Source organism: Hypomesus transpacificus, chromosome 9, assembly GCF_021917145.1.
Source record: "Hypomesus transpacificus isolate Combined female chromosome 9, fHypTra1, whole genome shotgun sequence".
Classification (NCBI taxonomy): Eukaryota; Metazoa; Chordata; class Actinopteri; order Osmeriformes; family Osmeridae; genus Hypomesus; species Hypomesus transpacificus.
The window spans coordinates 10,873,921-10,899,897 of NC_061068.1; the positions used below are offsets into that span (position 1 = coordinate 10,873,921).

General features: G+C 41.8%; 6 protein-coding genes across 12 annotated transcripts; 3 read left to right on the forward strand and 3 right to left on the reverse strand.

Moving 5' to 3' along the window:
- Positions 1 to 69: 69 nt before the first annotated feature.
- Positions 70 to 2,802, forward strand: zgc:113184 (uncharacterized protein LOC553745 homolog). Of its 2 annotated transcripts, none has more exons than XM_047026184.1 (4): positions 70 to 235; positions 572 to 695; positions 834 to 1,195; positions 1,426 to 2,802. In XM_047026184.1, exons 2-4 carry the CDS (start codon positions 587 to 589, stop codon positions 1,600 to 1,602), a joined length of 648 nt encoding a protein of 215 aa, XP_046882140.1. In that variant the 5' UTR covers positions 70 to 235; positions 572 to 586; the 3' UTR covers positions 1,603 to 2,802. The 2 variants fall into 2 exon arrangements, with proteins under 2 accessions (XP_046882140.1, XP_046882141.1); XM_047026185.1 differs by having other exon boundaries at positions 76 to 235; positions 927 to 1,195.
- nab2 (NGFI-A binding protein 2 (EGR1 binding protein 2)) lies at positions 2,470 to 8,589 on the reverse strand. 2 transcript variants are annotated; one of them, XM_047026109.1, is made up of 8 exons: positions 8,420 to 8,589; positions 8,146 to 8,247; positions 6,761 to 7,678; positions 6,471 to 6,604; positions 6,089 to 6,140; positions 5,387 to 5,501; positions 4,974 to 5,125; positions 2,470 to 3,764 (listed from the first exon to the last, which is right to left on the reverse strand). In XM_047026109.1, exons 3-8 carry the CDS (start codon positions 7,667 to 7,669, stop codon positions 3,729 to 3,731), a joined length of 1,398 nt encoding a protein of 465 aa, XP_046882065.1. In that variant the 5' UTR covers positions 7,670 to 7,678; positions 8,146 to 8,247; positions 8,420 to 8,589; the 3' UTR covers positions 2,470 to 3,728. The 2 variants fall into 2 exon arrangements, with proteins under 2 accessions (XP_046882065.1, XP_046882064.1); XM_047026108.1 differs by having other exon boundaries at positions 4,940 to 5,125; positions 8,420 to 8,586.
- A 94-nt stretch (positions 8,590 to 8,683) lies between these two features.
- Positions 8,684 to 16,769, forward strand: dnajc14 (DnaJ (Hsp40) homolog, subfamily C, member 14). 4 transcript variants are annotated; one of them, XM_047026060.1, is made up of 8 exons: positions 8,684 to 8,777; positions 8,876 to 9,088; positions 11,264 to 12,803; positions 12,984 to 13,090; positions 13,209 to 13,328; positions 13,441 to 13,601; positions 13,756 to 13,858; positions 14,142 to 16,769. In XM_047026060.1, exons 3-8 carry the CDS (start codon positions 11,526 to 11,528, stop codon positions 14,437 to 14,439), a joined length of 2,067 nt encoding a protein of 688 aa, XP_046882016.1. In that variant the 5' UTR covers positions 8,684 to 8,777; positions 8,876 to 9,088; positions 11,264 to 11,525; the 3' UTR covers positions 14,440 to 16,769. The 4 variants fall into 4 exon arrangements, with proteins under 4 accessions (XP_046882016.1, XP_046882014.1, XP_046882015.1 ...); XM_047026058.1 differs by lacking the exons at positions 8,684 to 8,777; positions 8,876 to 9,088 and adding an exon at positions 9,991 to 10,366; XM_047026059.1 differs by lacking the exons at positions 8,684 to 8,777; positions 8,876 to 9,088 and adding an exon at positions 9,991 to 10,141.
- Positions 16,617 to 20,435, reverse strand: inpp1 (inositol polyphosphate-1-phosphatase). Its single transcript, XM_047026145.1, has 7 exons — positions 19,951 to 20,435; positions 19,773 to 19,858; positions 18,958 to 19,163; positions 18,799 to 18,859; positions 18,498 to 18,701; positions 18,218 to 18,389; positions 16,617 to 18,054 (listed from the first exon to the last, which is right to left on the reverse strand). The coding sequence occupies exons 3-7, from the start codon at positions 19,159 to 19,161 to the stop codon at positions 17,547 to 17,549; spliced, it is 1,149 nt and encodes a 382-aa protein (XP_046882101.1). The 5' UTR covers positions 19,162 to 19,163; positions 19,773 to 19,858; positions 19,951 to 20,435; the 3' UTR covers positions 16,617 to 17,546.
- LOC124471640 (protein S100-B-like) lies at positions 19,430 to 22,144 on the forward strand. The gene is made up of 4 exons (XM_047026207.1): positions 19,430 to 19,554; positions 20,819 to 21,141; positions 21,634 to 21,775; positions 21,947 to 22,144. The coding sequence occupies exons 3-4, from the start codon at positions 21,647 to 21,649 to the stop codon at positions 22,097 to 22,099; spliced, it is 282 nt and encodes a 93-aa protein (XP_046882163.1). The 5' UTR covers positions 19,430 to 19,554; positions 20,819 to 21,141; positions 21,634 to 21,646; the 3' UTR covers positions 22,100 to 22,144.
- A 522-nt stretch (positions 22,145 to 22,666) lies between these two features.
- Positions 22,667 to 25,921, reverse strand: LOC124471563 (bile acid-CoA:amino acid N-acyltransferase-like). Of its 2 annotated transcripts, none has more exons than XM_047026113.1 (11): positions 25,711 to 25,921; positions 24,991 to 25,200; positions 24,801 to 24,900; positions 24,470 to 24,666; positions 24,212 to 24,387; positions 23,970 to 24,086; positions 23,808 to 23,893; positions 23,586 to 23,679; positions 23,420 to 23,500; positions 23,185 to 23,320; positions 22,667 to 23,007 (listed from the first exon to the last, which is right to left on the reverse strand). In XM_047026113.1, exons 1-11 carry the CDS (start codon positions 25,769 to 25,771, stop codon positions 22,907 to 22,909), a joined length of 1,359 nt encoding a protein of 452 aa, XP_046882069.1. In that variant the 5' UTR covers positions 25,772 to 25,921; the 3' UTR covers positions 22,667 to 22,906. The 2 variants fall into 2 exon arrangements, with proteins under 2 accessions (XP_046882069.1, XP_046882068.1); XM_047026112.1 differs by lacking the exon at positions 25,711 to 25,921 and adding an exon at positions 25,296 to 25,581.
- Between the last annotated feature and the right edge of the window lie 56 nt (positions 25,922 to 25,977).

Genomic DNA, 25,977 nt, shown 5'->3' on the forward strand with positions numbered 1-25,977 from the left:
TCCCAGCGAGAGACAGTACTGAAGCTTTACTGTCAACCAACAGCCTAAGAATTGCTTCCCTGTTCTCCTTTCATTACAACTGGTAACCCGGTTGCAATGGAATTCGCCTTGTTCGCAGGCTGAAGTTCCTGTTTCGGTGGTAACTTGTCAGGCAAGAACAACGCAAGTTATGAAAAGAAAGAAGGGCGTTTGAAGCATTTTACAATTCTGTCGCATTTGAATTGAAGTATTGTTCGTAAGTGATGTATTTTTCATCTGTTCATAGTTTTTATTCCACCTTTAATTCAATCGTTTATCATTTAGGACAGGTCAAGTAAATGAAAATGATGTAAACTGTTTCTTCAATTGGTCCAGACTAGTAAAGACCTTGATGGGATTATACTGAAACTTAAGAGTAGGCCTAGTCGAAATGTGATAAAGAAAAAAAGTGTAGCCTATATAGTTACTTCGCTTAGCTAACCTTAACCCCCGCAGGATTTATGAAGGCTACATAGTTAAAAACGACTTTTTCAGTAAAGAAATAAAATACTCATATGGTTTAATGACGTCAATGTTTTTCGTCATTGTGTAGACTGCAGTGATAGGAATGGAGGGTGCGTACACCGTGCTTTACCAGGAGTTCCTGCGTCTACGATCGTTATGTCTGAAACAGGCTGCTCTTCTACAGCAGCTAACAGAGGCGCTGAAGAGACAAGGTGTAGTTCTCAAACTGTAACAGATTGATAAATGGATTTTTAGGTCTAAACAATAAAACCATTAAATCAGATATATACTGAATGTTGAATAGTAATAAAAATGCACTGTCTCAAAGACGTTTGTCTGGATTTTGGCAGGTGGCTCTGTTCCAGGTGGAGGTCTTAAGGACATGGTGTCAATCCCAGTCCAGTGTACCCAGGAGAAAGCTAAACCAATCTCTGAATTTTCAGAATCTCAACTGGCCCCATGTCACAACCAGCTCCATGGTTTAGGGTCATCTGAAGTTGTGGGCACAATCTCTAATGTTCTTGCAAGGGATATGGAAAGATTACAGCTGTATGGGACCTACCCAGGAATAGAAAAAAATGCCTTCAAAGCCCCTGTCTTTGTAGACCTGGATCCTCCTGGATGTAACACAGCGTCAAGGACTTCTCATTCCTCCAGGGATAAAAGACAAATTGATCAACTGTTGAGTGATGATCCAACACGAATGTATAGGGTAGGTGTCTCCTCTGACATGTTTTGTTGTTGATTGCACTGGACTGGGGTTCTCTGCCATTCCTCCCCCCCTTGCAGCATCTCTGTGCTCCATAATAGGCCCCCATTATTGTCATATAACTCTTTGGCTCTTATCCTCTATTTGATAAGAGTCTTGTACTTCTTAAATTACTGCTGCAAACCTTACATTAAATGTACTTCCCATATGTTCTCTGTTCCCCCAATCACCAGATCCCTAGGCTGTGTGGTTCCTACCTGGACAGTGATTTTCTCACTGTGAATGGGGGGATGCTGATGTCAGAGCTGGCCCTGCAGTCTCAGGTGTGTGATTTCTGCCAAGCTGTGTTCCCCGGACACACCACCACCAAAGGAGATTTCCTTCGACACCTCGACACACATATCCCTTAGACTGACAGAATTGTGATATCTCCTGATTCTACATCTTTTAATCATAGATTCTAGAAAATGATATTCCACTCCTAGTTAAAATAGTAAAATGTCTTTTTAAGCATTTTGTTGTTGTTCCTGTTTATTAATGCCTTTTTAGTGAAAATGTGGATGTACACTAGAGGGCACTAATTCCTCATAGCATTATATTATCACAAACAAATTTTTAATATAGTACAGTGATATTATGTGTGATAAGTAATAAGTGTGACAGTCCTCATGCAGGTACAAAAAAGAATGAAATATAAATACCAGAATGTATTTTTGTATTTGTTGTTTATTCCTACATTTGATTGTTTCATCGACCTGTATGTGTTTATAACATTTTACACTTGAAAGGGCTAGAGTAGGTCTTGCATGTATTGACAATGAATAAATCAACATTGTTATAGTGTAGGTTCCATACAATCAGAGCAGAGATGCTGAAGGACATAGATGCACTCGTTGACCTGCCACTCGTTATATTTAGTCTTACGTTCTCTTGTGCGGGTGCGGTGGGGTATGTGAGCGGACATGCAGTGAGTTGAGCTGGTGACATCAGAACTCCAGGTGAGTCATGCAGGCATCGTCAGTACAGGATTAACAGTTGGCGCAGAACTGGAAGGAACAAACAAGTCGGCAGAGCGGGGGTGGTGTTGATGGCTGTGATAGTGGGGGGAGAGTGGGAATATGACTGTGCGGGCTTGGTGTGTCTATTGATTCTATTTAGATGTTGGCAACCCCTGAATGACGCAAAACTGTCCTGTTGTCATATAGTTGATCAGAAACTTCAAAAACGGTCATTTCTGGTGTCTGCCCACTGAAATTATTCCACTTGAAGAAACTTTATTTAAACCACAAAATAACATTTATTGAGTTTTAACAAAATAAATAATCTTTTTTTACATGAGAAACTGAAGATATTGTTTAATGCTGAAAGAAAATAGTGATGATTTATAAACTGACTACCTTCAAATCTAAATGTCAAAATTAATTTTTTCGTAATTGGTCTAATTGCTTACTTAATCAGATGAAGTTGCTTTAAATAACTTAATTACTTTACAATCTGAAATCCTTTAAATCACACGAGTCTGTGGTATGACAAATACTGTATCAAAAATAAAACATTGGAAGATTATTCCACTTCACATTGCCGCAAGGTATTATACTTAGTTAACAAAAGGAAAGTTTGCTCTCCAACAAATATTATCAAAAGGCTTACTGTTATTAACATGGGTTTATAAACACCCACCCCAGTAAATATGGTTTAAGTGGGTGTCGCTGTAGGGACAGTTGCTGCAATTTACTTGATAACATTATTTGGGAATATGATGTTCTAGTCTTAACACTTAAATCCTCTGTAGTTACCACACAAATCAAATATCTGACACTCAAAAAAGTGGGCATGTTTCACAGACAAGGTTTATGTTCAGTCCTAATGGAGAAACAAAAACTGAACGTGCAATCTGCATCTGTGAAACATCCTCACATGTTCCTCACAGCCTCATATTTGCCTCAATTGTCTGTACAGTCGGAATATATTTTTTCCTTCTTCAGCAACAACTGTACTGTCAACAGAACAAAAATAGCACCAAAAGTTAGAGTTAATTATTTTGCATCCATTTTCTGAAGGTGTACTGGGAAAGGGATTACGGGGGGATTACATTTAAAAAGGAAACGTTGAGATCATCCGCAGAATTGTGTGACAGTGTTTGCCTCCTACAAGTTGATGAGTGTTATTGTGGTCTTGTGATAGTATGAGGCAAATCCACCAACATGATTGGACTGGGTCTTGGTATATACAGGAGGTAAATCTGGTGACATGTTACACAGGTGCAACACTGGAGGTCACAATGTTCATAGGCTTAGGTTGTCTGTCCCAGAATTCTCAGATTCAGACATACATAGTTAGGTGATCAGGACTGACCTGGTCCTCATGAACGTCAGTGGGTAAAGAACAGCGGGGAACCTGTTCAGTTGGTCATTCTCCAGATTTTTAGTGCAGTCGAAAGGCAGGGTCATAAAGAGCTTCTCAATGAGGGGGTTTCACTTCCCCCCCTGGTCCGAGTCATCTTTGGTACTGCCAGGACTGCTACTCCTGCATGCTGCTACTGAGCCTCTTCTTTCTGCCTTGCCGTCGTAGTCTGTGGGAGGAAAGATAAACACCATCAAGCAATGTCCAACTCACTCAACATCATATCCATCAAACCTCTCAGTGCAATATACAACTGAGCCACTGTAAATATGCACATATTTGGATTAGTTGCCGCTAGAGTTCAATCTATCACTTAAATCCAACTGAACACATTTTACAATGTTGAGTGAGACAATATGTGATTTTTGTCTTTAATACAGTGGTATATTAGATCAGATAGTAGTTCAGAATGTGAAGATAAGTTTTTGTTAACATTCAGTGAAACAGAAAGGAGACATAAACCATGAGTGAGTGACATAAACAGATGAGCAAAGCAAGGGAGACCAACATCATACAGAAATGAAACACGTCATTTTAGTTGTTTTCCCCCTCTTCTTAAGTAAAGGGAGAGAGGTATTAAAAAGCCTGTGCCATTTCCCTGCCCACAGGTTTTATTTTGGTTCTCTGTCGCTTGGTGAGTCAATGCAACGCCCCTCCAATTACCTCCCACTCCTTCGCCCCCTCTCTCCATCCAACCCGCCCTCCTGCCCACACGCCTAGCACACTCTGACGTAAACTGCTGGTGGGGGAGGAGGGAGGGGGGTTTCCGATTTTTTACGCCCCCACAGCACTTCCTCTAGCACCCCCCCCCCCCCCCCCCCCCCCCCCCCCCTCTCTCTGTAGTTTTTCTTTTTCCCCAGTATCCCCCATGCTGTGACAACTCAATGCTACCAATATTAGATTCAGAATCATTAGCATTTGACAAGAATTATAACTCAAATTTTGTATACAATCGAGGTGATAACCCAATGAGCAACTTACTTTCTACAAGTTTCATAGTCCCAGTTGTAGCTTTTTTCTATTTGTCACTCATCCCCTTCTCCCTTTCCTTTCCTTTATAGTCTGCAATTTGTCTTTGTCCATGTTACTGAGTCCTGCATGGTGGGAGGTGTCATAATCGAGATGCTGTGACTCACTTTGGTTTAACACAAGATACTTGAAGTAGATATCAAGAGGGAACAGGAAACCTTAATTTGACCTTTGAACTATTGACAAATGGTGTCAACCCATTCTTCTACAATTTCCTATTTCCTGTTTTAACGGACAGTGGACAGAGTATTTGTATTATGGTCCTTTTTTTCCCTAGGTTTAGAAAAACCTAGTATTTGTAATTCAAAAAGTCACCTGTGAAATGTTTCCCCTCAGACCCTAGGCTGACCTTGCCAGCCCGGTCATGTGACACCATCATAGCCAATCGCAGCCCTTCATCCATAAGCGTTTGTTGCATGAGATGGCGACTCCAGTTGGCAGGGATGGAGGTGTCGGTGGGGGGGCGGGGGGATGGAGATTGGTTGCACTGTGAGCCTACGTCTATGAGACAGACAGGATTAGGTGTGAATGCCATTTTCAAGCAGTCATCTTTTTGACAAAGCTGACAGTTCGGACACACTGTTTGGTTAATTATATGGTTCTTATTGTCAACGGGGCTCTGTGACATATATAAACACATAAAGAATGTCTGGGAATGAAATATGATTCAAGTAACACTTGTCAATGTTACATACTTTTAATATCTACTGTACGACACTACATTCAGTTTACAATGTTGCTTGAGCGGTCTGGAGACAGTACCTTGTGTTAAACTGTCCAGGCTTTCTCCAGACAAGCTGTCCTCATCAGCCCTCTGAGCCCCGCCTTCTGAGCCCTCCACTCCATGCAGTGATGAAACACACTCAGACACGATCACCTGGATTCATGCATTGCACAATTGGGTGATATTCAAACAAACTAAGAAATGAATCTGTCACTAACTGTCTTTGAATATTTACATTTTGTCATTTAGCAGACGCTCTTATCCAGAACGACTTACAGTAAGTACAGGGACATTCCCCCGAGGCAAGTAGGGTGAAGTGCCTTGCCCAAGGACACAACATCATTTGGCATGGCCGGGAATCGAACCAGCAACCTTATGATTAATAGCTTGATTCCCTAACCACTAAGCCATCTGACCCCCTATAAAATATGTTAATATGGTTGATATTGATATACTGTTGTTGGAATTAACAAGTTGCTTATGCCTGTCTAATCCACTCACATGTCTGAAGTTAAATATGGCATGGGACACTTTAGTGCTTTTGCATGACTCAGGATAAAAGTGGCATGCTTGTTTTTGCTAAAGCAATGTCTTAGTAGAATTTGTGTGTGATCCTGGGAACTGATGGGGTTAAACATTATGGAGATGCATCTAATTGAACTTTGGCCGATACCTGTGTCCAGTGCACATCTTACTTCAGTAATCTATAGAAAAGGCATAGCGATGCTGAGATCATTTACCTCATGTTTTACTCTTTTTTGCGGCAACAAGCTGCAGTCATCTGCACTTGTCCTGCAATTAAGAATACAATGAATAATACAATTATTTTTATTTTTTTGCTTTGGTATAAAAAGCCTGGTGTATATCAAAATTGAGTGTTTCTATTCATCCAAATATAAATATGTATACATTATTTAATTTCTAACATTTTACATATCTGATGTTTTATAAGCATATTAAGCATGTTATTTTTAGACATGCAGCTAAGTGTAAGTAGCATTGTGTTGCTACAACAAAAGCATACAAACAACACACAATCCTGAATTGAGGCTGGAAAAAAAAACAGTGTGAAGGTCATCACAGGGTGGGAAACCCCTTCACAAAACATGCTAGCTCCCTCACCTGGTATGCTTTAGCGTAGAGGTGTAGGCACATTCTCTCGCCACCTGTCTAGCCAATGAAAAGAGCTCCACCCGTCTCAGTAGAAGGGCATTGTCACGAATACAGAACTGGGCAGCAGCTTCATTTATGATCAGCTGTAGACAAAATACATTGATTGGGTAAAATATTACAAAGGAAGAAGGCAGAATATAGGGAAACGCCTACTGTATGGCTGTAACATCTACACACAATCACACACAGGTAAGGAAGCTACATGTTTGAAGGACCAGCATTTGAATGGTCGGCCTCACCTCGTGGTGTGTGAGCTGCTTGCCCTCTCTCCTCTTGGAGTCGAAGCGCCCATAAATGAGACTATACTTGCGGATCTCCTCCTCTTTGGCCATATCCTGGGGTGCCATTTTGAAGATATGACCGACTGTTTTGGCCATCTTCTTGTTCATCCTCAGCAGTGTTTTCACCTCTCCAGGGTCTGACCTGGGCAGGGTCCTCAGGAGCCTCTCCACACTTTCCCCCACGGCCCGAGCTGTTTCCCCATCCAGCTGGCCCCCAGGCCAGGCTGATAGGACTGGCGTGAGGGAGGAGGAGGCAGGGGGTGTGGAGGGACCTGGGGGACATTGAAGGAGCAGGGGTGGGCTGGGCTGCTCCTCCTCCAACCCTGATGCAGAAGCAGAGGCACTGTTTCCGTCCGGCTCAGGACTGAGCCAGTGAGGATCCATGGGGGACAGCTTGTCCCTGTAATGTGTGTCTGGAGGCAGTGGAGAGGCCTGAGAACAGGGGCTTCTAGGACTCCCACTGTGTAGTGGGGTTAGGCATGCCCTGTCCTCCCTCTCACATGGTGATCCTGGCTGGCCGTTGCTTAGGGACTTCTTGTGTCCTCCTGCTGCCACCCCACTTGTGCCCGTCCCCTCCACCTTAAACAGTGGGATGCCACCTAAAGACACATTAGCTAGTGGCTGGTTGAAGAGGGTGGGGTTAGCTGCCCAGTCCCGGAGGGCCTTTTGCAGTCTGCGCACATGTAGTGGCTTGGTGGCCATGCCTACTAGTGCCATGATCTCCAAAAACTCGTCCTCTGCAGCCTCACAGAGCTGCTGAACATCATCACCGCCCTGCTGGATGAAGGTGTCGTAGTATGCCAGTAAATTGGCCCTCTGCAAAACCCTGTACAGCTGCAACTCCCCCAGTGTGCGTGGCAGAGACATGGCACAGGACTAGAAAGGAATTAGAGGATAGGAGGGTGTAGAGGCTATTGTAACAGTATCTCTACTTTGGATAGGCTATCAAAATGTGTGGGGTTGTTACTAAAATCCTTGTCAGTAGCCTATTATTAATAATAGAGAATTTGAGACCAATCTGCTCAAATTCTCTTTGTGCTTATTTTGTCACTATGCACAAAACAACTTAATATTGTATTGTCACACAACCAGGTCCACAATCACGTAAAAATGTATTGGTCCGCTGACAAACGTTTTAAATATATATCCCGCTTGTCTGTCAGAAATCAGACCAGTAAAGTAACATCTAGGAACAGAGAGTTCCTAAACCCGAACACATTTGGAAATCAACAATAGACTTTATTGGCAATGGCACATGTCCCAGAAACATTGAAGTTTTATAATAAGGTTTCGGGATCCATAAAATATTCAAACCATAACAGGAGTGTACAAACTTATCTTACCTCTAGGTCCGACGAATGGATTGTTTGAAGAGATCGACCCCTTATGGCTATTCGTTTCCAACAACCAATCTTGTGCAGTGTTAGCCAGTATAATAACCTATGCTTTAATGGCAAAAGACAAAATATTAATATCACGCAAAATAACTTTTTTGCTTAATGCTTAAAATGATACCCAGACCACGCTACCCTCATTTGCAATAGCATGTAGCTAGCCTGTTATTACGCTACACTATTGGCGAAAGACCACAACAATATCCAAGTAGGGTAGGCTTACAATGTTGTATTATTCAGTGTTTTACGCGATATCTTTTTCTTTCCCACTTAGACGGCTCCAAGTTATCAGCTAATTCCCTGAGCGTATTGTAACTCGTCTGAATTCGTTGGCATAAATCCTCCCCCGGCGCACCGTATTGGTTCCTGGCTGCCGTTTTGCTGGCTGTGTGGGTGCGAGAAAACTGGGGGCGGACTGCAGCACGCCATCTGACCGAAAAAGAGCTTTCCTCTCCCGGTAAAAGAGGCGGTTTTCAAATTAGTGGTGTGGGCGGCGGGGGCTTGAAAGACCGATATTTTGTTAACCCTTCAATTCACCGATTTTATTTATTTGCTTTCCGTGTCAATGTAGCCTAAAGTAGGTAAGCCTATATTTAACATGCCTACATACTGAAGATAACATGGAAAATATTGTGGGATCATTTTCCTGAGTACTAATTCAATGTCATTTCATGCACAGGCCTATAAAATGCTGATCACTTGGACATCAGCGTTGGGCAGCAACAAGAGGACAGTTTCCCGATGGTTTGGGTATTCTCCGCATGACGCAGACAAGACAGGGGCAGAGCATTGGGCCTATGGACAGGGGATTCCCCGATGATGCAACAGGCATCATAGCTGCGTGGAATCAGAGGAGGTTATGTAGGATGTAACATCTTTGTTAAAAGGAGATGTAGGTGTATTTGGATATATTACTATATTATATTTATTCAAAAATATAAGCAAAATGATCATCACATTGCCAAGTTGTTAGACATCAAAAGACTTAAATTGGGTTGAATAGGATTTTATTTTAAGTGATGGTTTACATTGTTATGCGCTGGATAATCCCAAGGAGGTTGCACAAAGCGCCATTGTTTCAGGCCCCTCCTTGTGCTCGGGTCGCTGGTGATGGGCGTAGAAGCATGTATCCACACCCCAAACTCCCAAGTTGTCTAATAACAAGAATTAACATTCTGTGGATAGGGCCTACGCTTAGAGGAGACCTAATGGCCTAAACTGTCCCTCCTGGTAGGTCCGGAGTTGACAGTCACGTATTGTGAATAAGGGCGGTACCGCTTACACCTTCTCATGTACGCATTACCAGCAAGCTCGGCTACAGTCTATTTATAGCCTATCAACAAGGCTAAACACAATTATGGCTACAGTCCTACCCCTGGGCAGAAAGATGTGTTGTTCATAGGTTGAGGAGAGGCAGACGACAACATTGAAACTAAAGCGTGAAGCTAACAGGCATTATTTAGAATGTAGCCTAATCTATCTTGCTGAGAATTTGGAGTAAACTAAAATAAAAAAAGAACGAAAAAAATAACTATGCCTCTTAAATAAAAAAAGAATGAAAAATAACTATGCCTCTTAAACCAACATGGTAGGCCCACAAATAATAATTTAATTCCCAACCCTCAGTTAATCTAACCGTTTAGAATATTCATGACCTCGAACTAATACCCATTCTAGCCGTAACCTAATACAGTATTTTGAGAACCATAATAAATGTGTAGCTATAGCGGGCATCATGGATTGGATAGGAATGCAGCCTACTGTAATAGGGTTAGCAGTGCCAGCGGAAACGGGGTTATGAGCTGTCTGTTGCCAGTACTACCCTGGAAGTGAAACATTGTAGCACAAGCTAGCTCGCTCGCTATATGCAACAAGGGCAATGTCTGCTGCCATTGAAAAGTAAACAATATTTGTCTGAGAAAATAACAAATTATTGAAAACGGAAGTAAGTTGGAACAAAAACGGATTTACATAGTCCTTGTTGGATTTAAGTTGTGCCTTGTCTTAAACCAAGGCTGCTAGCTATCCTATTCGATGAGCTTGGCTGCACTGCAATAAGACCTGACTCTCGCACGCTAGCTAGCTAGCTAGTAGCAAGTTAAAACGTTCGAACTCGAAAGAAAATATTTGTCATCGCTCGTCTCCCTTTCATTTTTTACGGAAGCGAAAAGTGAGTTACTCTGTGCTGTGTCCGTTTGTCCTTATTAGGTTGTGTCAACGCTGGATAGCTAGATTGCTGATGTAGCTATCCACAAACTCACCTTTTGACTCGACCAGAACATTATGATTATTTTCAATACGGTCGGAAGAGCAAAGATCATTTTAGCACGCCAATGTTTACATTTTGACACTGGTTTAAACCATGGTCGCTTACAAGTAATAATACTTTACGTTCTCATACGAGAGGATAGATGGGTTAATCTTTTTTATTTTTTTTATTTTACTTAACGTTTACAAGGTTCAAGCTCACCAAAGCCCATATCTGTTCCTCTCCACTGAATATATTTTGAACGGCATTATCTCTGCGCTTTACCCGAGATAAACACACTAGCTAGCTACATAATCTTAGAAACTACAGCAGTGACGTGCTAAGCTTAACGACAAACCGCTCGTGCTACATACTAGTAAGACTTAAATCGTATTCTTAACTAGCAGATCATCTAAAAATTAAGTCATTAATTACAAAAGGGCAGTGTCACATCGCCTTGTTATGGGCCAAGAAGGATCGCCTTGCTAGTCAAAGCTAACACACTGTAGTTGGGCTATCTAACGTTCAACAATGCAAATGTTTCATCACGCTGACTAAGCTAGCATAAGCTACCAATCTAGCACCAAGACGTTTTGGCAAACCTCCCCATGCAGTGCAATTAATATCTAATGCTAGCACTTGCTCAAATTGAAAGCAAATACATTGTTTTGAATTGGCAATCTATCGAGTGTTAGCTAGTGCTAGCTATCTAGTTGGTATGTAGTTATCTCCCTGTGTCATAGTATGCTTTTCCTAAGTTGATTAGAAGTTAAGATTGTAAGTAATGTTAAAACTAACTAGCTACATGTTTCTTCACAGGCAAGTTTCAGATGTTGGATGAGGCCAGTGGAATCCAACAAATGTAATGACTGATTATTTGGAACATCTGCCAAGCATTTGCATTGGCATTTACTTTATAAAAGATGGAGTCTGCTATTCATGGATGCAGCCATCCTTTTCTGACCTTTCTCCCCTCTGAGGACTTTTGGTGAAGGCGTGAACTGAGAAAATGAATCAAGGCCACCACCTTCAATGAGAGTGGGTAGTGTCCTAGCTCTTTATTTGAGAAACTGAAAGTTAGATGGATATAGGCGTGGCTGAGGGGGAGATGGAAAGCCTGACAGGAGTTGAAAAAACCCTCCTCTCAGATGTGCCCCTTTCATCTTCCAAGTTCACACCCGATAAGAGGGAAGCTAGGGAGGATGAGGCTGATGTTTTGGATGAGGCTATTCCAGAGGCAGAATTTACAGACAATCTCAGATCAAACCCTCAGGATACACAGAGCCCTGTCACCTTTGAGGACACTTTTGGGAACATAAATATTGAGTTACGTGTGACTCTAGAGGCTCAAGAGGAAGTTGGGATACAGCCGGAAACAATAGTGGGGCCACAGGAGTTGTGGGGTAGAGAAACAGAGGAGGAAGCGGAAGAAGGAAGTCAAAATGAAGCCGGAAAGGAGCAGCACATCAATGGAGAGTCTGGATTAAGGAGGGAGGGAGCTGGGAGGAGAGGCAGACCTCGTAACAGTGGAGGGGGGATAACCACAGAACATACTAGCCACACTACATCTTCCTCCACTGCCCCATCCTACCCACCTAAAGGGTCCCTACCGTCTAGCGGTGGTCGGCACAAACAGGCCCGGAGACGCAACCACCACCACCACCAGGGCAGAGGCCGCAGGCGAATGGGCACCCAACTGGCCTTGACCTTGAGGGAGCTAATGTCTGAGTCGCTCAGTCCCTGGTGCATTTCCTGTATACATATGGTGGTGGAGCTTATTGTCACAGTGACGCACCATTGCGGGGTCTGCGTTGAGACAGGAGCGGTGGTGCTCTATGACTTCGGGTCCCAGCTTCTAGCAAAGATGACAGACCTCCCTGGGATGAAGGCAGACGCAGGGCGCACAGTGGATTGGGCAAGAGATATTGTGACAGTCCTAATAAATACGAGTTTGAAGTCAATTAGGGGGGCACAACAGGCTTCTGCATCCTACTTTGGGTTATTCTGCTCTGTGGTGCTGCTGGGAACCCAATGGGCCAAAAACACTTTGGTGCGTCTGGGTGGTGAAAGGGGTAGGCGGGTGTGGACTGCCATGCAGGATTCCAGGGTCTGGAAAGGAGTGGCCTCTATGGCAGAGAGAGTTAGTGGCTGGTTCAAGAGGAGAGTAACACAGGTGCCTGAGTCCACACCTGAGTCACCTGGTGGGACTGGGAGGTTTCAGTCTGGACAGGAGCTGGACAGACTGCTGGCCTTAGCTCTTGTACCTGAGGATGAGTTGGACCCCTTTACAGTGCTGGGAGTAGAGGCCCATGCCACTGAAGCAGAGCTGAAGAGGGCCTACAGACAGCTGGCTGTCCAAGTATGTCTTTAGGGAAAATTTCATTAGCAATACAACTTAAATACTTGAAAATGTGTCTTAATACATGTTACAATATACAATTGTAAAGAAATCATCACTATACATGCTCCAACTGGAGTCTCTTTCATAATGAGCGTGCTTTGGACTATTCTTCTTTCTCCATCCATCTTTCTCTTTTAGGTCCATCCAGACAAGAACAAGCACCCTCGAGCCGGGGAGGCTTTCAAGGTCTTGAGGGCTGCTTGGGATGTCGTTAGTAACCCAGACACACGAAGAGAGTATGAGATGTAAGTTTAGACAAACTCAAAGCATAGAAATGCCATACTGAATTGCAAGACGAAATACCTAATTGCCACAATTGCACAGCAAAGTCAAGGACGTCACAATAGGTTTGTTACCATACAGGAAGCGGATGGCAGCAACGGAACTCTCAAAGTCGATGAACGAGTTCCTCACCAAACTACAGGATGACTTGAAGGAAGCCATGAACACCATGATGTGCACAAAGTGTGAAGGCAAGCACAGGTAAGTCATTCTTGTGGCAATATATTCTGAATATAAGTTGGTGTAAAGCTTCTTTTACTACAACACATACCAATCTGGCTTTGTATAAATATTGCCGGCCTGTTGTGTACAGGAGGTTTGAGATGGACCGGGAGCCTGCAGAGGCCAGGTTCTGTGCCGAGTGTAATCGTCGTCACAGTGCAGAGGAAGGAGACCTGTGGGCAGAGTCCAGCATGCTAGGCCTACGTATCACATACTTTGCCTGTATGGATGGCAAGGTCTATGACATCACAGGTACCATTAGAAATGTATTAATTGCATTATGTCATGCCATCTTTTTTTTGTGAAAGTGAGTTGGTCTCTTACAGGGGCACTAGATTTCAGATGAGACTTTGCCGTTGGCTTCTAATATCTTACTAATTAGTGTCACCCTCTCCTTCCCTTTCAGAGTGGGCTGGTTGCCAGAGGATAGGAATCTCTCCTGACACACACCGTGTGCCCTACCACATCTCCTTTGGCTCCAAGAACAATGGCAGCTCAGCACGCCAACGGTTTGTCCCCAGAGTACAAGGGCATTAAGTGACAGTGAAATGAGCCCATTTGCTTTATTTAGATTATAATGACACTTCAGGGAACACTATGGTCATTTCTGGTCCTAGAAATAAAAAAGAATGTAAATTACAAATAAAATATGAAGCATAGCTGAGGTCATCCATATTTAGAGTCTCTTTCATAGTTTAGATGGATGCTGTCCTTGGATGGATGCTGCAAACTGAACTCTTCTAGGAACATAAGGTATGCTTCCCATCTCATCATTATTTATTTAACCTCCAGGACACCCTCAGAGCATCCACCAGGCCCAAGCAGCCCTGCTGATTTGCAGGATTTCTTCAACCGAATCTTCCAGGGTGGGCCCCCCAGTGACTTGACTGCAAATGGGGGCTTTTTCCCCTCAGGACCGCCCCCCCATCACCCCCCTGGTGCTGGACCTAGTGGACCCTTCACACCACCCCCACCTCAGACTGGCTTCTTCATGCCTGGGGGGCAGAGACCAGAGCCCAGTGAGACCTGGACAGAGGCTGGCAAACCGCCCCGCAGGAGGAAGAAAGTTCGGAAGCCCTTCCAGAGGTGAACCCGGTGGACAAAATTATGAGTCACCATAGCAACACAGGGACGCTACAAACAGTTGCCATGTTTGTCTCTTTCGCCTTTCGCTGTCGGTAGACCCAGACCTGCCCTACATGAGTAAAACTCAGGAAGATTCAGGTGGTCAGGACTGCCCAACACAGAGGAGCCAGCCAAAGGAGAAAGGAAAGACTGGACCATGAAGTAGAAGTGTTAAGTATTGTAGGGTTTGGAAGTGGCATTTTTGTTGATTGACTCAAATTTCATGTTATCAATATGTTGTTTTGTGCTGTAGCCCCGCCACCGACATCAAGCCTAATGCTATAAGGACAACATAATGCTCTAGGTCTGACTTTCCTGCCAAATCCTACATTGCATGCATCATTACAGTTCTATCACTTTTTACTTTTAGTTTTTGGCTTTAGTCTCCCTTTCAGCTCTCAGTTTCTGCTGTATGAAACGTGGAGTTGAGAGGGCTAATTGTGGCCAATTGGAATCAGCCAAATTTATGGATCAAAAAAGCTCCAAACTAGGGCTGTCACTAAGTACGATTTTTAGTACTGGACTATTCTGTCCATTAATTGAGTTACTTACGAAAAACACTGGAAACACTGGTTTATTTTCAAATATACAGAATTTGAATTTTATAGATATAATGAATCCGTTTTTCTAGTCTTATAGACCTAATTTCTAATCTTCTAGACCAAATGACATTGTACACATTGTAATGGTTTTTTTTCTTCTCACAATTACATTGTGTAGAATGGGCTTTCATGGACGCTGTGGGGACTTGAAGCTTAGAAAGGAAATCTTATTTATTTATTAAATAACGCTTTATTTTTATCCGAGACATTAGATAAATCAACAGAATAGTAAACTACCAAAGTAGTCATTAGTGACAGCTCTACTCCAAGCCTTGGAGAACAGTCTCTTAAGGGCAACTCGACTGCCCATGTGGCTTTAACTCGCACACCCTTCCACTCGTTGCCTTCTTTGATCAATTGATAAATAAGGTTATCATTTGAGCAATTGCTGTTCTGCCATTTATTGCTTTGAATGAAAGTTAAAGAAAGTTTCATTGTCTGTAACGTTTATAATTTTTCTTTGAATTTAAGTTTCAATTGAGATCAATCAGCATCTCTGTCAGTCTTTGATATCAGTGCTCCAATGCTGTATGCACAATATGCCTGTCAAAACATTGAACATTTGACAAACAAGCTCATGACATAGAAGGACGTTTTCAAAAAGGTATTGGTGAGTGTAAACAACAGTTTTCAATCCTGTAACATTATCGGCTTAACGGTATCATAAAGAATTTAGAACTACAGAGGGGTTCATCTGTTGCACCAAACTGCATGTCTTGCTAAGTTTCCTGGACATACAAGTCTAAAGTATAAAAAGAACATTAACATTTCATGTATCCATTCAGCAGTATGAGATTATGCATACTGTGTCCAGGAAACAACCCTCTTTCTGTATCAGAGGACCATGACTGAAGCCATGTGAGCCAGTGCTCGGGGGATAAGTCTTGAAACACTACAATGATTTGTTAGAAGCAAGATGTCAAGCCTGTAAAAGTCCTATGAAACCAAGGGCGTAAGGGTAAGACACCACTGCCTCTCCTCCCTTAAATTGTCAATATGAGTATAGCACCCAAACTTATTCCTCCATTCATAACCTGTCTTATGTTCAAAAGTCAAACATTTTGGAACAGTTTATTCATCTAGTTCATATTTAAAGCATGGGGTCAATCTCCAGTCATGAATAGCACCTCTGCTTAAACATAACAATCTAAAATGAGAAGATTGATATAGTTGGTTTGAGTTCAGTTCTATTGCACCTTTTTGTCATTCTGTGGTTGTTTGGTAAAGTGGGATGAAGGTCTCCTGTTGCACATGTTAATTTGCTCTCCTTGAGGTGAAAATGTTTGCAATGCAAGTGATCATTCAATATTTTTTTTAATGGAGGTATTATAGATTTTATTAAATCTTTATTTTAGGCTACAATGTCACTTGTGATGTTTAGATGTCTAATTGACTTAAGAATGTACATTATGGTATAAGTAGCAGTCGGAAGAAGCACGTTTATGAAGTGAGCCTGCTAATGAACGAGCCAACCACATAGATGAATAATGTTTCATTTTTATATTTCAAACAGAATATGCAAAAAGAAAATTGCAAAAAATCAGACAATCATCAGGGTTTAATGTGGATGTTCTCTGAGGGATGGTGGAGTTGTGAGTTGGCTAACAAGTTTAATTTAATGATAAAGCATCACTGTTTGGTTAATTTTCTGCTTTCTCTGGTTTTCATATTAAAGTTGATTTACCAAAAAAAATTTAGATCTTGATGTTTTTTTCTGTTCTTCTGTTAAGTTATAATATATGTAATTATATATTTAACCTTTTAGAGCAACATTTTATTTTGTGACAGATGCATCTAGGGTCAACTCAGTAAAGTAGTAGTCGTACATCCTGTTACCTCAAATGGGTCTAATCCCAATTTACTGTAAACCAAGAGTGAAGCTGTGGATGTTCCTCCTTTGGCTTTTTCTGTGACCTGATGAATTCACAGAGCTTTGTAGAGGGGAAAAAGCCTCTATACAGACTGTCTCTTACAGCTCTGCTCCATAAAAGGCATTTTCTGGACTTGCAAATTCTGAACTGGTTCATTTGATTCTTCTCCACGCTTGCCTTGTTCACACACCATTATTGTCAAAAAGGATACACTTATGGTACTTACCACACATCTTATTGGGTTGCCATGATATATTATTAAACATATGAATTGCAGACAGTTGACCATTGATGAAAGATTTCCACATTATTCAAAAAGGTTTTGCCATGTGATATATTACCTAATTACAAGTGAACTTGTAAATGCATATTCAACACATTTAGTAATTTGGCAGACGCTCTTACAATACAATGTGAGGATTCATTTATCCCAAATACAGTAGTTTACAGTTCAATAAATGTTAAAATTTCTAGGAATATTCACATTTGCATATACATGTCTACAGTTTGAAAAATAACTTGCACATCATTGTTGATATAAAACACAGATATCCTAGCAGTCAGCAAGCCTAAACCTGTACTAAACATTGCAACTTCAATTAAAACTTGCCTTTTAGTTCCAGAATGACTCTTTGGAGTAGTTTACTGTCTAGATAGGCCACCAGGCCTCCCTGGTTAGCCCAGCGGTCTGCCCCAGGGCTCTCTGTGAGGGGTCGGTGGTAAGTCAGTTCTTCTTGATGACCCCTCTCTCCAGAACTGGAACGGAGGCATTCCGCCAGGTCAACCATCCCCCCTCCCAAAGCCCGGAGCAGGGCATGAGGGGCACAGGAGTCCCACTTGAAGGTGCTGCCTTCAGAGAGTACATAGATGTCAGCCAGACCCTGGATTACACACAAGATTTTGTAGCCTGCTCCAGAGGCATACATGAGCCTGTCTAGGCCACACAGTGGGGTCAGGGCCTCCTTCACTGCCTGTTTCTCACTAGAGCTCAGGACCACTGATATCCCCCCTCTTCCTGTGCTTTCTTTGGTTCCGTCTTTAGGTCGGTCCACTGAGCAGGCCTTGAAGCTCCCATACGACACACCCCAGAAATGCTGTCCCTTCCATCTAAAACAAGAACATTTTAAATAATATCACTGCCTATACAGTTTTCCTTTTTACCAACAATGAAAGCAACAAGTAAAAGTGCTATAAAAGTGTAATTATTCTCAAAAAGCAGATAAGTAGTTTTAAATTCAGTCAAATGGTAAAGCTTGGGGTTAAAACGTACCCCCCTGTTGAATCTTTGTGGTGAAAGGGCTGGTTTATAACACCCATGACAGGTTCCCCTGTGGCCCGGTGGTAGACTCCAATCAGAACCAGGGCACACTGCAGACCAGATGGAGACAGATGCCCCTCCACCAGCACCTCCTCACGACCCTCAATATACTGACTGGTAGCATCTAAAAACACACACAAAAGGACACTGCATTTTAAAATGTAAAATGTTAAGGACCAACTGTGATTTGCCATACTTTTTGCATTTGGGCTAACAAAGGAATGGGCGGTACCAATTGGGTCTATCCAGATACCCAGGTCTGTGGGACTGAGGGGCATGTTGAGGGTCTCTGTGCTTATGTCTGTGATTGCCACTGGATCCTGGTGGATGGCCCGAGCCAAAAGAGATGCTGCCATATGGTCACCATCCAACACTGTAGCCAGGAGAGCTGCTGTCTCCTCTTCCGTAACACATACTGTTACTGTCACGCTCTCCCCTGGTGGGAACACACACTGTTAGTCAGATGACAACAATAGAAAAAGAAAGGGGATGCTGGAGGTATGTTCTGTTGTTATTAAACTGTCATTACTAACCTAGTCCATTTTCAAACTTGTTTGACTCTTCGCCATGTATAAAGCCAATCATTTCATCAAACTAAACAAATAAGGGGAAGAATTAAGGCTTAGGGCTTGAATCACCCACAGTATATTGTAAAATAAAATGATGATGCTTCTGAAAATGTTAAGCTTTACCTGAGTTCCAACATCATGGCGGATCATTTCTTGAATCACCACATCTGCCAGTGTCTTGAAGTCCTGAACAAACTTTTTGTTCTTGTCCTTTCCAGTCTTCTCTTGAACGAGCAGCTGAAAGAGAAGGGCCTCTTGTCTGCAGACCCGGGCCACATTAGCTGCTTTCTCAGCCACCCGCAGGAGCAGTCTCAGCAGATCAGCCATGACTGAGACATGAATGAAAGAGACAGACAGACAGAAGAAGAACATGAAGGAGAAGTTATGGGGGTATGGGAGGTGAAAGGATTGGGAAAAGGTGAACAATTCAAAAGACCTAAAGACAGATTTGGTACTGCCGTTTAGGAAGGCAGGTCAGGTTGTGGTGTGTGTGTGTATGTGTGAGCGAGAGAGATAGAGGGGAGAGAGATAAAGGGGGGGGGGGGGGGGGGGGGGGGGGGGGGGGGGGGGGGGGAGAGAGACAGAGGGTGTGAGCTTGTGTTTTCCATCTCTAGGGTATATCTAAGTAGGCTATAGAATGAAATCAGGACATCTCTGAAAAATGTAGTTACACTGAGAATTCTCTAAAGATATTAACAAACACAGGAGCAAATCACAAAGGTATGGGTGCCTGCAACGGGACATAGAATAGCCTACTATTTTAATAACAAATATTGCGGTTATCTCGTAATGTGGTGTCAGCAGTGGCTGAACGTAGCCTAATAAAGTACATGTAATTCATCACATCAAGTCTTTACGGCACCTATGAGCTAAAGCTATGCATGTCATAATAAAAATACGAATAGGCACACGAATAGGTGCAAAATAATAGCTCTCACCGAAAAGGTTCAGGCTGCCGCTAAAACGTATTGGTATTTCCTTTGCCCTTGGTAGCTGGCCTGTCGGTATCCAAGCTGCAAGTTTCCTGTGTGTCGTGCAGAGCAAACGTCTTTCCCGCGTCGCCAAGAAAGCACGAAATGACAGTTTATACACAAATAGCGTTAATAAATGCCTTACCGTTAAACAGAGCTGTGAACCGAAAAGTTTTACAATATCTTTGGAATGATTACGTCGATGCAGATGTTTCGTATTATAGGGCGGGTGTAAATTTTCCTCTGAGAAGAAAGCTTCGTAGCCGATGTGGGCGGAGTTTAAAAAGCACACTCCATTGAATATAAACATTTCTCATAGATTAAAAACCTTTCCCTGAAACAAACACTGAACAGCCTACATTCAAATATAAGTATGCAGCCCCAAACAGTGTAACATCAATCGAGTATGTGAAATGTTATATCGTTTATAGTAGTTTATCGTTGAAATATTTTTGCAACATCTTTTCCATAGCTATCTCATTGCCCATTCGGAAGTGTTTAGTCAGAGGTGTGTAGAAAAATCATTAATGCTGTAACACAAGTTTTAATTAGTTAACAATGGTCTTAAAGCTGGGTTAGGCAAGAAATTAGCGAAGCTAGTTATTTTAGCCTCTGTTTGACGCGATTCAAACAAATTCCCCCCCCCCCCCCTCCTCCTCTTCAAAGCCACTCCCACAAAACTACAGTAACGCCACTGAGTGCACGCAGGTAGGTAGGTAGACAGACAGGTAGCCCGTCCAGTCATTAGTCAGAGTACGGTTTAATGATTTGTTGTGTTTATTACAGTCTTGCGTCGCCCACAGTTGTCGGATTGACTTAATATTACCGTCAAACCTTTATGTGTATTGGTTGATATTAAGATTTGCCTAAGTTTAGGGACATATGACAAAAAGTGGTTCTCAAACACATTCGATTTTAAATAGTTTTTCATGATCCGCAGCCTTCAACAGATGTGGGAAGTGCTATTTCCTGTCCATTAAGCTAATACCCATGGGATATAACTTTCTTCCCAGATGAATTAAACAGAAGATGATTTCAGATTGTCTAGAAAAGCCTCTCATTGCCACCGGTATCCATTAAGGATATATTAGCCAGAGACTATAGTCTGGTACCACGGTCCATTAGAAGAACAGTTCAGATTGTCTAGAAACGCCTCTCATTGCCACCGGTATCCATTAAGGATATATTAGGCAGAGACTATAGTCTGGTACCACGCTCCATTAGAAGAACAGCAAGCTTCCCAGTGGTTTGCTACAGTCAAAAAGTCTCTCTACCAGGCTGTCTCTAGCAAGAATCTCTAGCATACACCACGGAAAAGGAAAGTTTCTTCATATAGGTAAGACTTTTTTGTAATAAAATTGGCATAATAAACAACAAATAATATTATTCTATTTAAATCACACCTACACCATCATTACATGATTCAAAGCATGGTAATATAGTTTATCCGTGTTGGTTTTTATCCACGTCTAACGTATACATGTTTACAATAGTGTTTATATTTTACAGAGTTTATTGCCATGATTGCAATGATCACGTCACACACTGTTTGCTTCTAAGCATGCAACCATTAGTGGCTGTGTGGCACTGTGTTAACATTAAGCCTGAAGAGGATGATGACTTATCATTACAATGAAAGTGTATGTTTTTTCAATGAGACATTGTCATCTATAAGTGTCCTTGTGAATAAATTAATTCCATTAATTCTGCTGTGGCTACAGTACAACAGAACAAATTGTACAGTAAGGGTAAAGGTAAGGGTTTACTAAAAGGCACAATTTAATAAATGTGTATTTGAAATTAACTGAAGGAAAATGTTTTCGTACAGATCTCAGATTAACATGTCAGACCTGGAGAATGCCATGATCACCATCATCCAAGTTTTCCATAAATACTCCGGCCACAAATGCAAACTCAAGAAATATGAGCTCAAAAATCTTATTAATAATGAGCTGAGTTACTTCATTACAGTGAGTAATATTACGTCTATAATGAATGTATTACACGTGTGTAAGGCATGATGAACATCGGTGTATGGTATTAAACGTATGGTATTATTTTAAAAATCTGGGAATAGAATGAATGGAATTGCATAGTTTGACCTCCTACTCCCTTCCTTTTTCTGTATATTCCTTTCAAAGAAAATTAAAGAAGATGTAATTCTAGACGAGCTCTTTGCTGACCTCGACCAGAATCGAGACCTGGAGATCGACTTCCACGAGTTCATTGCCATGATTGCAATGGTCACAACATCCTGTCACGATCTATTTGCTTCAAAGCACCACACACATTAGTGGCATAATGTGAGCAATAAACTGGAACAGGATGACTTCAGATTCTTACAGTGAAAGTGTGTACATCTGTTTTTCAACGAGACAATGACGAGTGTGCTTTTGAATGTGACAATGTCGGCACACACTCAAAATCTTGTATCATCACTTTTTTAAAGAGATGTGAGTAAATTAGACATCAGGTTCGGGTTACTTTATTTGTACCCGCAGGTAGATTTTGTCAGACAGACAGGTATACTGTACAAATTCCTACCAACTTAATCAGAGCCAAAGTGACAGTTTGGGGACGGGTGTACCTCTTCCAGGTATTAAGGGACCATGGTCTAAATAGATTTTAAAATAGCATAGAATTTTGAAGTGGGAACATTGGGGGACAAGTGGGAACATTATAAAATAAATTAAAATAGAAAAAATTGTTTTTGTGCGTTATCCTCCAGCTAAAGTTTAATTGACAGTAGTTTCACTAAATAATCAAAGGAAGAACTGTCTGGAACAGTATTGCTGGCTGGAACATAATTTGCTGGAAAGTAGCAGGCTGCTCTAAAAATGTGAAATTGACATTCAAGTTCAAGTCTTTTATTTGTCAGGTGCACAGAGCAACACAAGGTTAGACTGGGCACTGAAATTCTTAAGACAAGACAACGCAAGCACTCTACTGTCAACGCAAGCATTCTACTGGCGCTGAGCGGTTTGTGTTGCTTAACACCTTTAGGAGGGTGTCATTAGCTTACACATTTCCTGTTCATGTTACCTATTGACTGAAAAAAAGGAGTGACATATGCTGAATGATTTCCCCTTTTCAGGGGTTCTTCACCCTCTTAGATTGCATTCCATAAATTCCAAAATCCTTGTCCAGGCGTGTTCCTGGGCAGCAGCATGGGGAGCGAGGTGTCCCCCCCAGAGTGTTATCACTACAGTAGAGACAAGAAAAAGATCAATTACAAAAAGAGAAAGGTCTGTCTCTCTCTAAAACAAGACTATAGCGTCTTACTCTCATTGTGTTTTTCTTTTTTGTACTTCACATTGTCAGAGATGTGATGTTATAGAAAACAATAAGTGCAAAGAAGTGCATGGGGAGGAAAGCATACGCTTTTTTGGTCTGGTGGTCCACATAGAGGCTCGTGCATTCGGTGTATAAGGTGGCTCAATCAGGTGACCAGCACCTGGGTATGACAGACGAACAAGCAGGTGGGATTTTCCTGCAGCCTTAAGACTCTCCTCAATCTAGAGACAAATGTATAGATGAATAAATAGGATTATCTAGTTGAATAGAACAATCTCTCGAGGCTTTGGATAGGGTGGAGTCTATCACACATAAACAACCTCATTTGCGTTCTCCATTGCTGCACAGCTTAGGTCATCTTCGCCAACAATGTACAGCAGGGGGCAGCACAGGTTCTCAAGCTGCACACAGACACAGATGGGTGCAATTATGCTCTCTGATAATTTCTTACCCATTACATATTCCCTTAGCCTAGAAATACTATACCTTTAGTTTGTTCTCTGGTGGTATATTTTTGGGTAGGGTAACTTCTCTGAAACTGACATACCCCTGTTCATTGAAACTCCAGTGCTTCTGATAACTAAACCAAAATGATGTGAACAAAATATATACCAACATTTAAAGCTTAAACACAGCATAAAAAAGTATTGAATACATTTATTCAAAGAAACAATTCAGAGATACATTCTCATTTGTACAACTACTCACCGTTCAAAGCTTTCGTTCCTGCTGTCATTATCTGATATCTTGTTAAAACTACCAATTGGCCCATTGATACAAATCACACACCTGGGCTGAGAGAAACTGGGTGAATTAAATTAAAAGGTATTGCACATCGGACCATGATATTTGGTGTCTAAGTAAACTTACACTGACACCAATCTGAGTGGCGATTCTAAGAGACAGGTAGACTCCAAATGAAAGGCCCATGACACCTATCCGATCCCCACACACCTGAGGATGTTCCTGTAGCAGTTTGAATGCTGCCTGAAAGTGGAGAAACCAAGAAGAAATTAATGAGTAAAGAAACTGATTTTAACCTAACTGGCAACAATATGGGAAATACAAAACAAGAATGAAATACTTTGTGAGATACAAACTACAAATGTTACCCTAAAGTACTGGTCTCCCACGTTAATGCAGTTAAGAGGACCGGGAATGTCATTGTGACCAAAATAGGCAAGGGCAAGACTTGCAAAGCCTCTGGATGCACACAGGGCAGAACGATATTCTACCAGTCCTCCACCCATACCCCATAGGTCTACCATAGCTGGAAATGGGCCTGGGCCTATGGGAATAAATCAGGGGTTATAACATTAGCTACTGCATATTCCCTTACACTTTACTGTTAATAGCCAACCAATGCTCACCTGGGGGTAGGAACAAAGTCCCCACTATTCCGTTTTGTCGTATTTCCATTCTTCTGACACCTGGAGCCATGTACCAGCGTTCTACGTTGACAGCTGCCAACTCCTGGTTATTTTTATTATTATTTTCAAATGTGACATGACCATCCAGAATAGATATTTGAATTGGGTAGGGTGTCTCAACGTTCTTCTTTCTTAGTCTGTAGAATAGGAGTTCCATTTGAACTGTCAATATTACTTGGATTGATTTAATTAATTGGAAGAACTATTCAGTGTTTTTTTATTGTTAAATATAGTGTTTGTGTGTGAAATATTTAGTTTGTCTGTTACCCACCTCAGACCCTTTCTTCCCCCATGTGCAGGCTGCAAGCTCCAGAATAAACCCATTGGCTCACAGCCCACATATGAACCCCCCAAAGACACATCCCTGGTCACTGTGAGGTTGAGAAATAGAGAGTAAGAGATCATGTGGACAGATTCAGAAATTATGGCCTTTGAAATATAAAATAAGTAGCATATCTCACAGTTAACTCTGCCATTCTTATCTGTATTGTAGTGGGAGAGTGTCTCCCATAGGTCACCATCCTCGCTGTGCAAGCATGCACGCATGGTGATGCGACAGAATGGGGGAAGGTAACGGCCTTCTATGGTAACCTGCTCATCGATGAGGGATCGAGTGGATGAAATGGTCAAAAGAGGTGCTGGTCTGCAGTTGCTCCCCCAGCGGATTATCGCTGAGGTGAAAAAAAAAGAAGTACATTTTGAGTACATGGCATATCAGTTACAGAATGCCTATGTAAAAGTAACTTTTAAAAAGGTTGATACATACGTAACCAGATGAACAAGACAACATTTCGATGGTGATAGTGGTTGTTAAAGTCCTTAATTGTACATATTGGCCAAATAATAGGGCTCTCAAGTCTCACGCTCTCATGCAAAACCTTGTATTTCTCACGCATTTCAACCATTACTCATGCTGAAAAGTAAGGAATAACTTATCCCGGTATATACAATTAATAGACGAAGCGCAGGCATACTGAGATGACAGTTGTGTCGAGTTATACAGAGTTAAATGCAAATCGCTCTGGATAAGAGCTTCTGCTAAATGACTAAATGTAAATCAGAAAACATGATCACCCGCCCCCACTCCCACCCCTTCTTTGCACACATTTCTAAGTTGCATATGAACATATATTAAAGCTGTAATCCTCATAATACGGTCTTTATTTATATTTTGTCCTTACCCAAACCATGCTGAAGGCATATCACCCTCCTGTGGATGTTGATCCTTTGAAGAACATACATTTCAGAGTTTACACAGTTCTCACACACACACGCTCTTTTAGAATGATGGTTTCAAGTTACCTATGAGAAATGGTTTACTGTTTAAAATGATCAAGTGAAGAACTTGTTTTATTTTTATTTGTTATGATTAGTTGTTTTACCACCCTGAAGTAAGCAGGATCGGGTCTGCTCTACTAACCCGTACAATGGTATATTAAACGCTCATT

Bases quoted from the DNA above. Each gene is read 5' to 3' on its own strand.
- LOC124471640 (XM_047026207.1), top strand. From the start codon at position 21,647: ATGTCAGACCTGGAGAATGCCATGATCACCATCATCCAAGTTTTCCAT. The intron at 21,776-21,946 runs GTGAGTAATATT...TTCCTTTCAAAG, and splicing joins AGCTGAGTTACTTCATTACA to AAAATTAAAGAAGATGTAAT.
- dnajc14 (XM_047026060.1), top strand. From the start codon at position 11,526: ATGGATATAGGCGTGGCTGAGGGGGAGATGGAAAGCCTGACAGGAGTT. The intron at 13,329-13,440 runs GTAAGTCATTCT...TGTTGTGTACAG, and splicing joins AAGTGTGAAGGCAAGCACAG to GAGGTTTGAGATGGACCGGG. The intron at 13,602-13,755 runs GTACCATTAGAA...CTTCCCTTTCAG, and splicing joins CAAGGTCTATGACATCACAG to AGTGGGCTGGTTGCCAGAGG.
- LOC124471563 (XM_047026112.1), bottom strand. From the start codon at position 25,434: ATGGTTGAAATGCGTGAGAAATACAAGGTTTTGCATGAGAGCGTGAGA. The intron at 23,894-23,969 runs GTAAGTTTACTT...AGTTTCTCTCAG, and splicing joins CCACTCAGATTGGTGTCAGT to CCCAGGTGTGTGATTTGTAT. The intron at 23,008-23,184 runs GTATGCTTTCCT...TCTCTACTGTAG, and splicing joins GACCACCAGACCAAAAAAGC to TGATAACACTCTGGGGGGGA.
- inpp1 (XM_047026145.1), bottom strand. From the start codon at position 19,161: ATGGCTGATCTGCTGAGACTGCTCCTGCGGGTGGCTGAGAAAGCAGCT. The intron at 18,702-18,798 runs GTTAGTAATGAC...TGTTCCCACCAG, and splicing joins CAAGTTTGAAAATGGACTAG to GGGAGAGCGTGACAGTAACA. The intron at 18,055-18,217 runs GTACGTTTTAAC...TTCTTGTTTTAG, and splicing joins CACAAAGATTCAACAGGGGG to ATGGAAGGGACAGCATTTCT.
- zgc:113184 (XM_047026184.1), top strand. From the start codon at position 587: ATGGAGGGTGCGTACACCGTGCTTTACCAGGAGTTCCTGCGTCTACGA. The intron at 696-833 runs GTGTAGTTCTCA...GGATTTTGGCAG, and splicing joins AGAGGCGCTGAAGAGACAAG to GTGGCTCTGTTCCAGGTGGA. The intron at 1,196-1,425 runs GTAGGTGTCTCC...CCCAATCACCAG, and splicing joins ATCCAACACGAATGTATAGG to ATCCCTAGGCTGTGTGGTTC.
- nab2 (XM_047026108.1), bottom strand. From the start codon at position 7,669: ATGTCTCTGCCACGCACACTGGGGGAGTTGCAGCTGTACAGGGTTTTG. The intron at 5,502-6,088 runs GTAAATGATCTC...GCATGAATCCAG, and splicing joins AAAAAAGAGTAAAACATGAG to GTGATCGTGTCTGAGTGTGT. The intron at 5,126-5,386 runs GTACTGTCTCCA...TCTGTCTCATAG, and splicing joins CCTGGACAGTTTAACACAAG to ACGTAGGCTCACAGTGCAAC.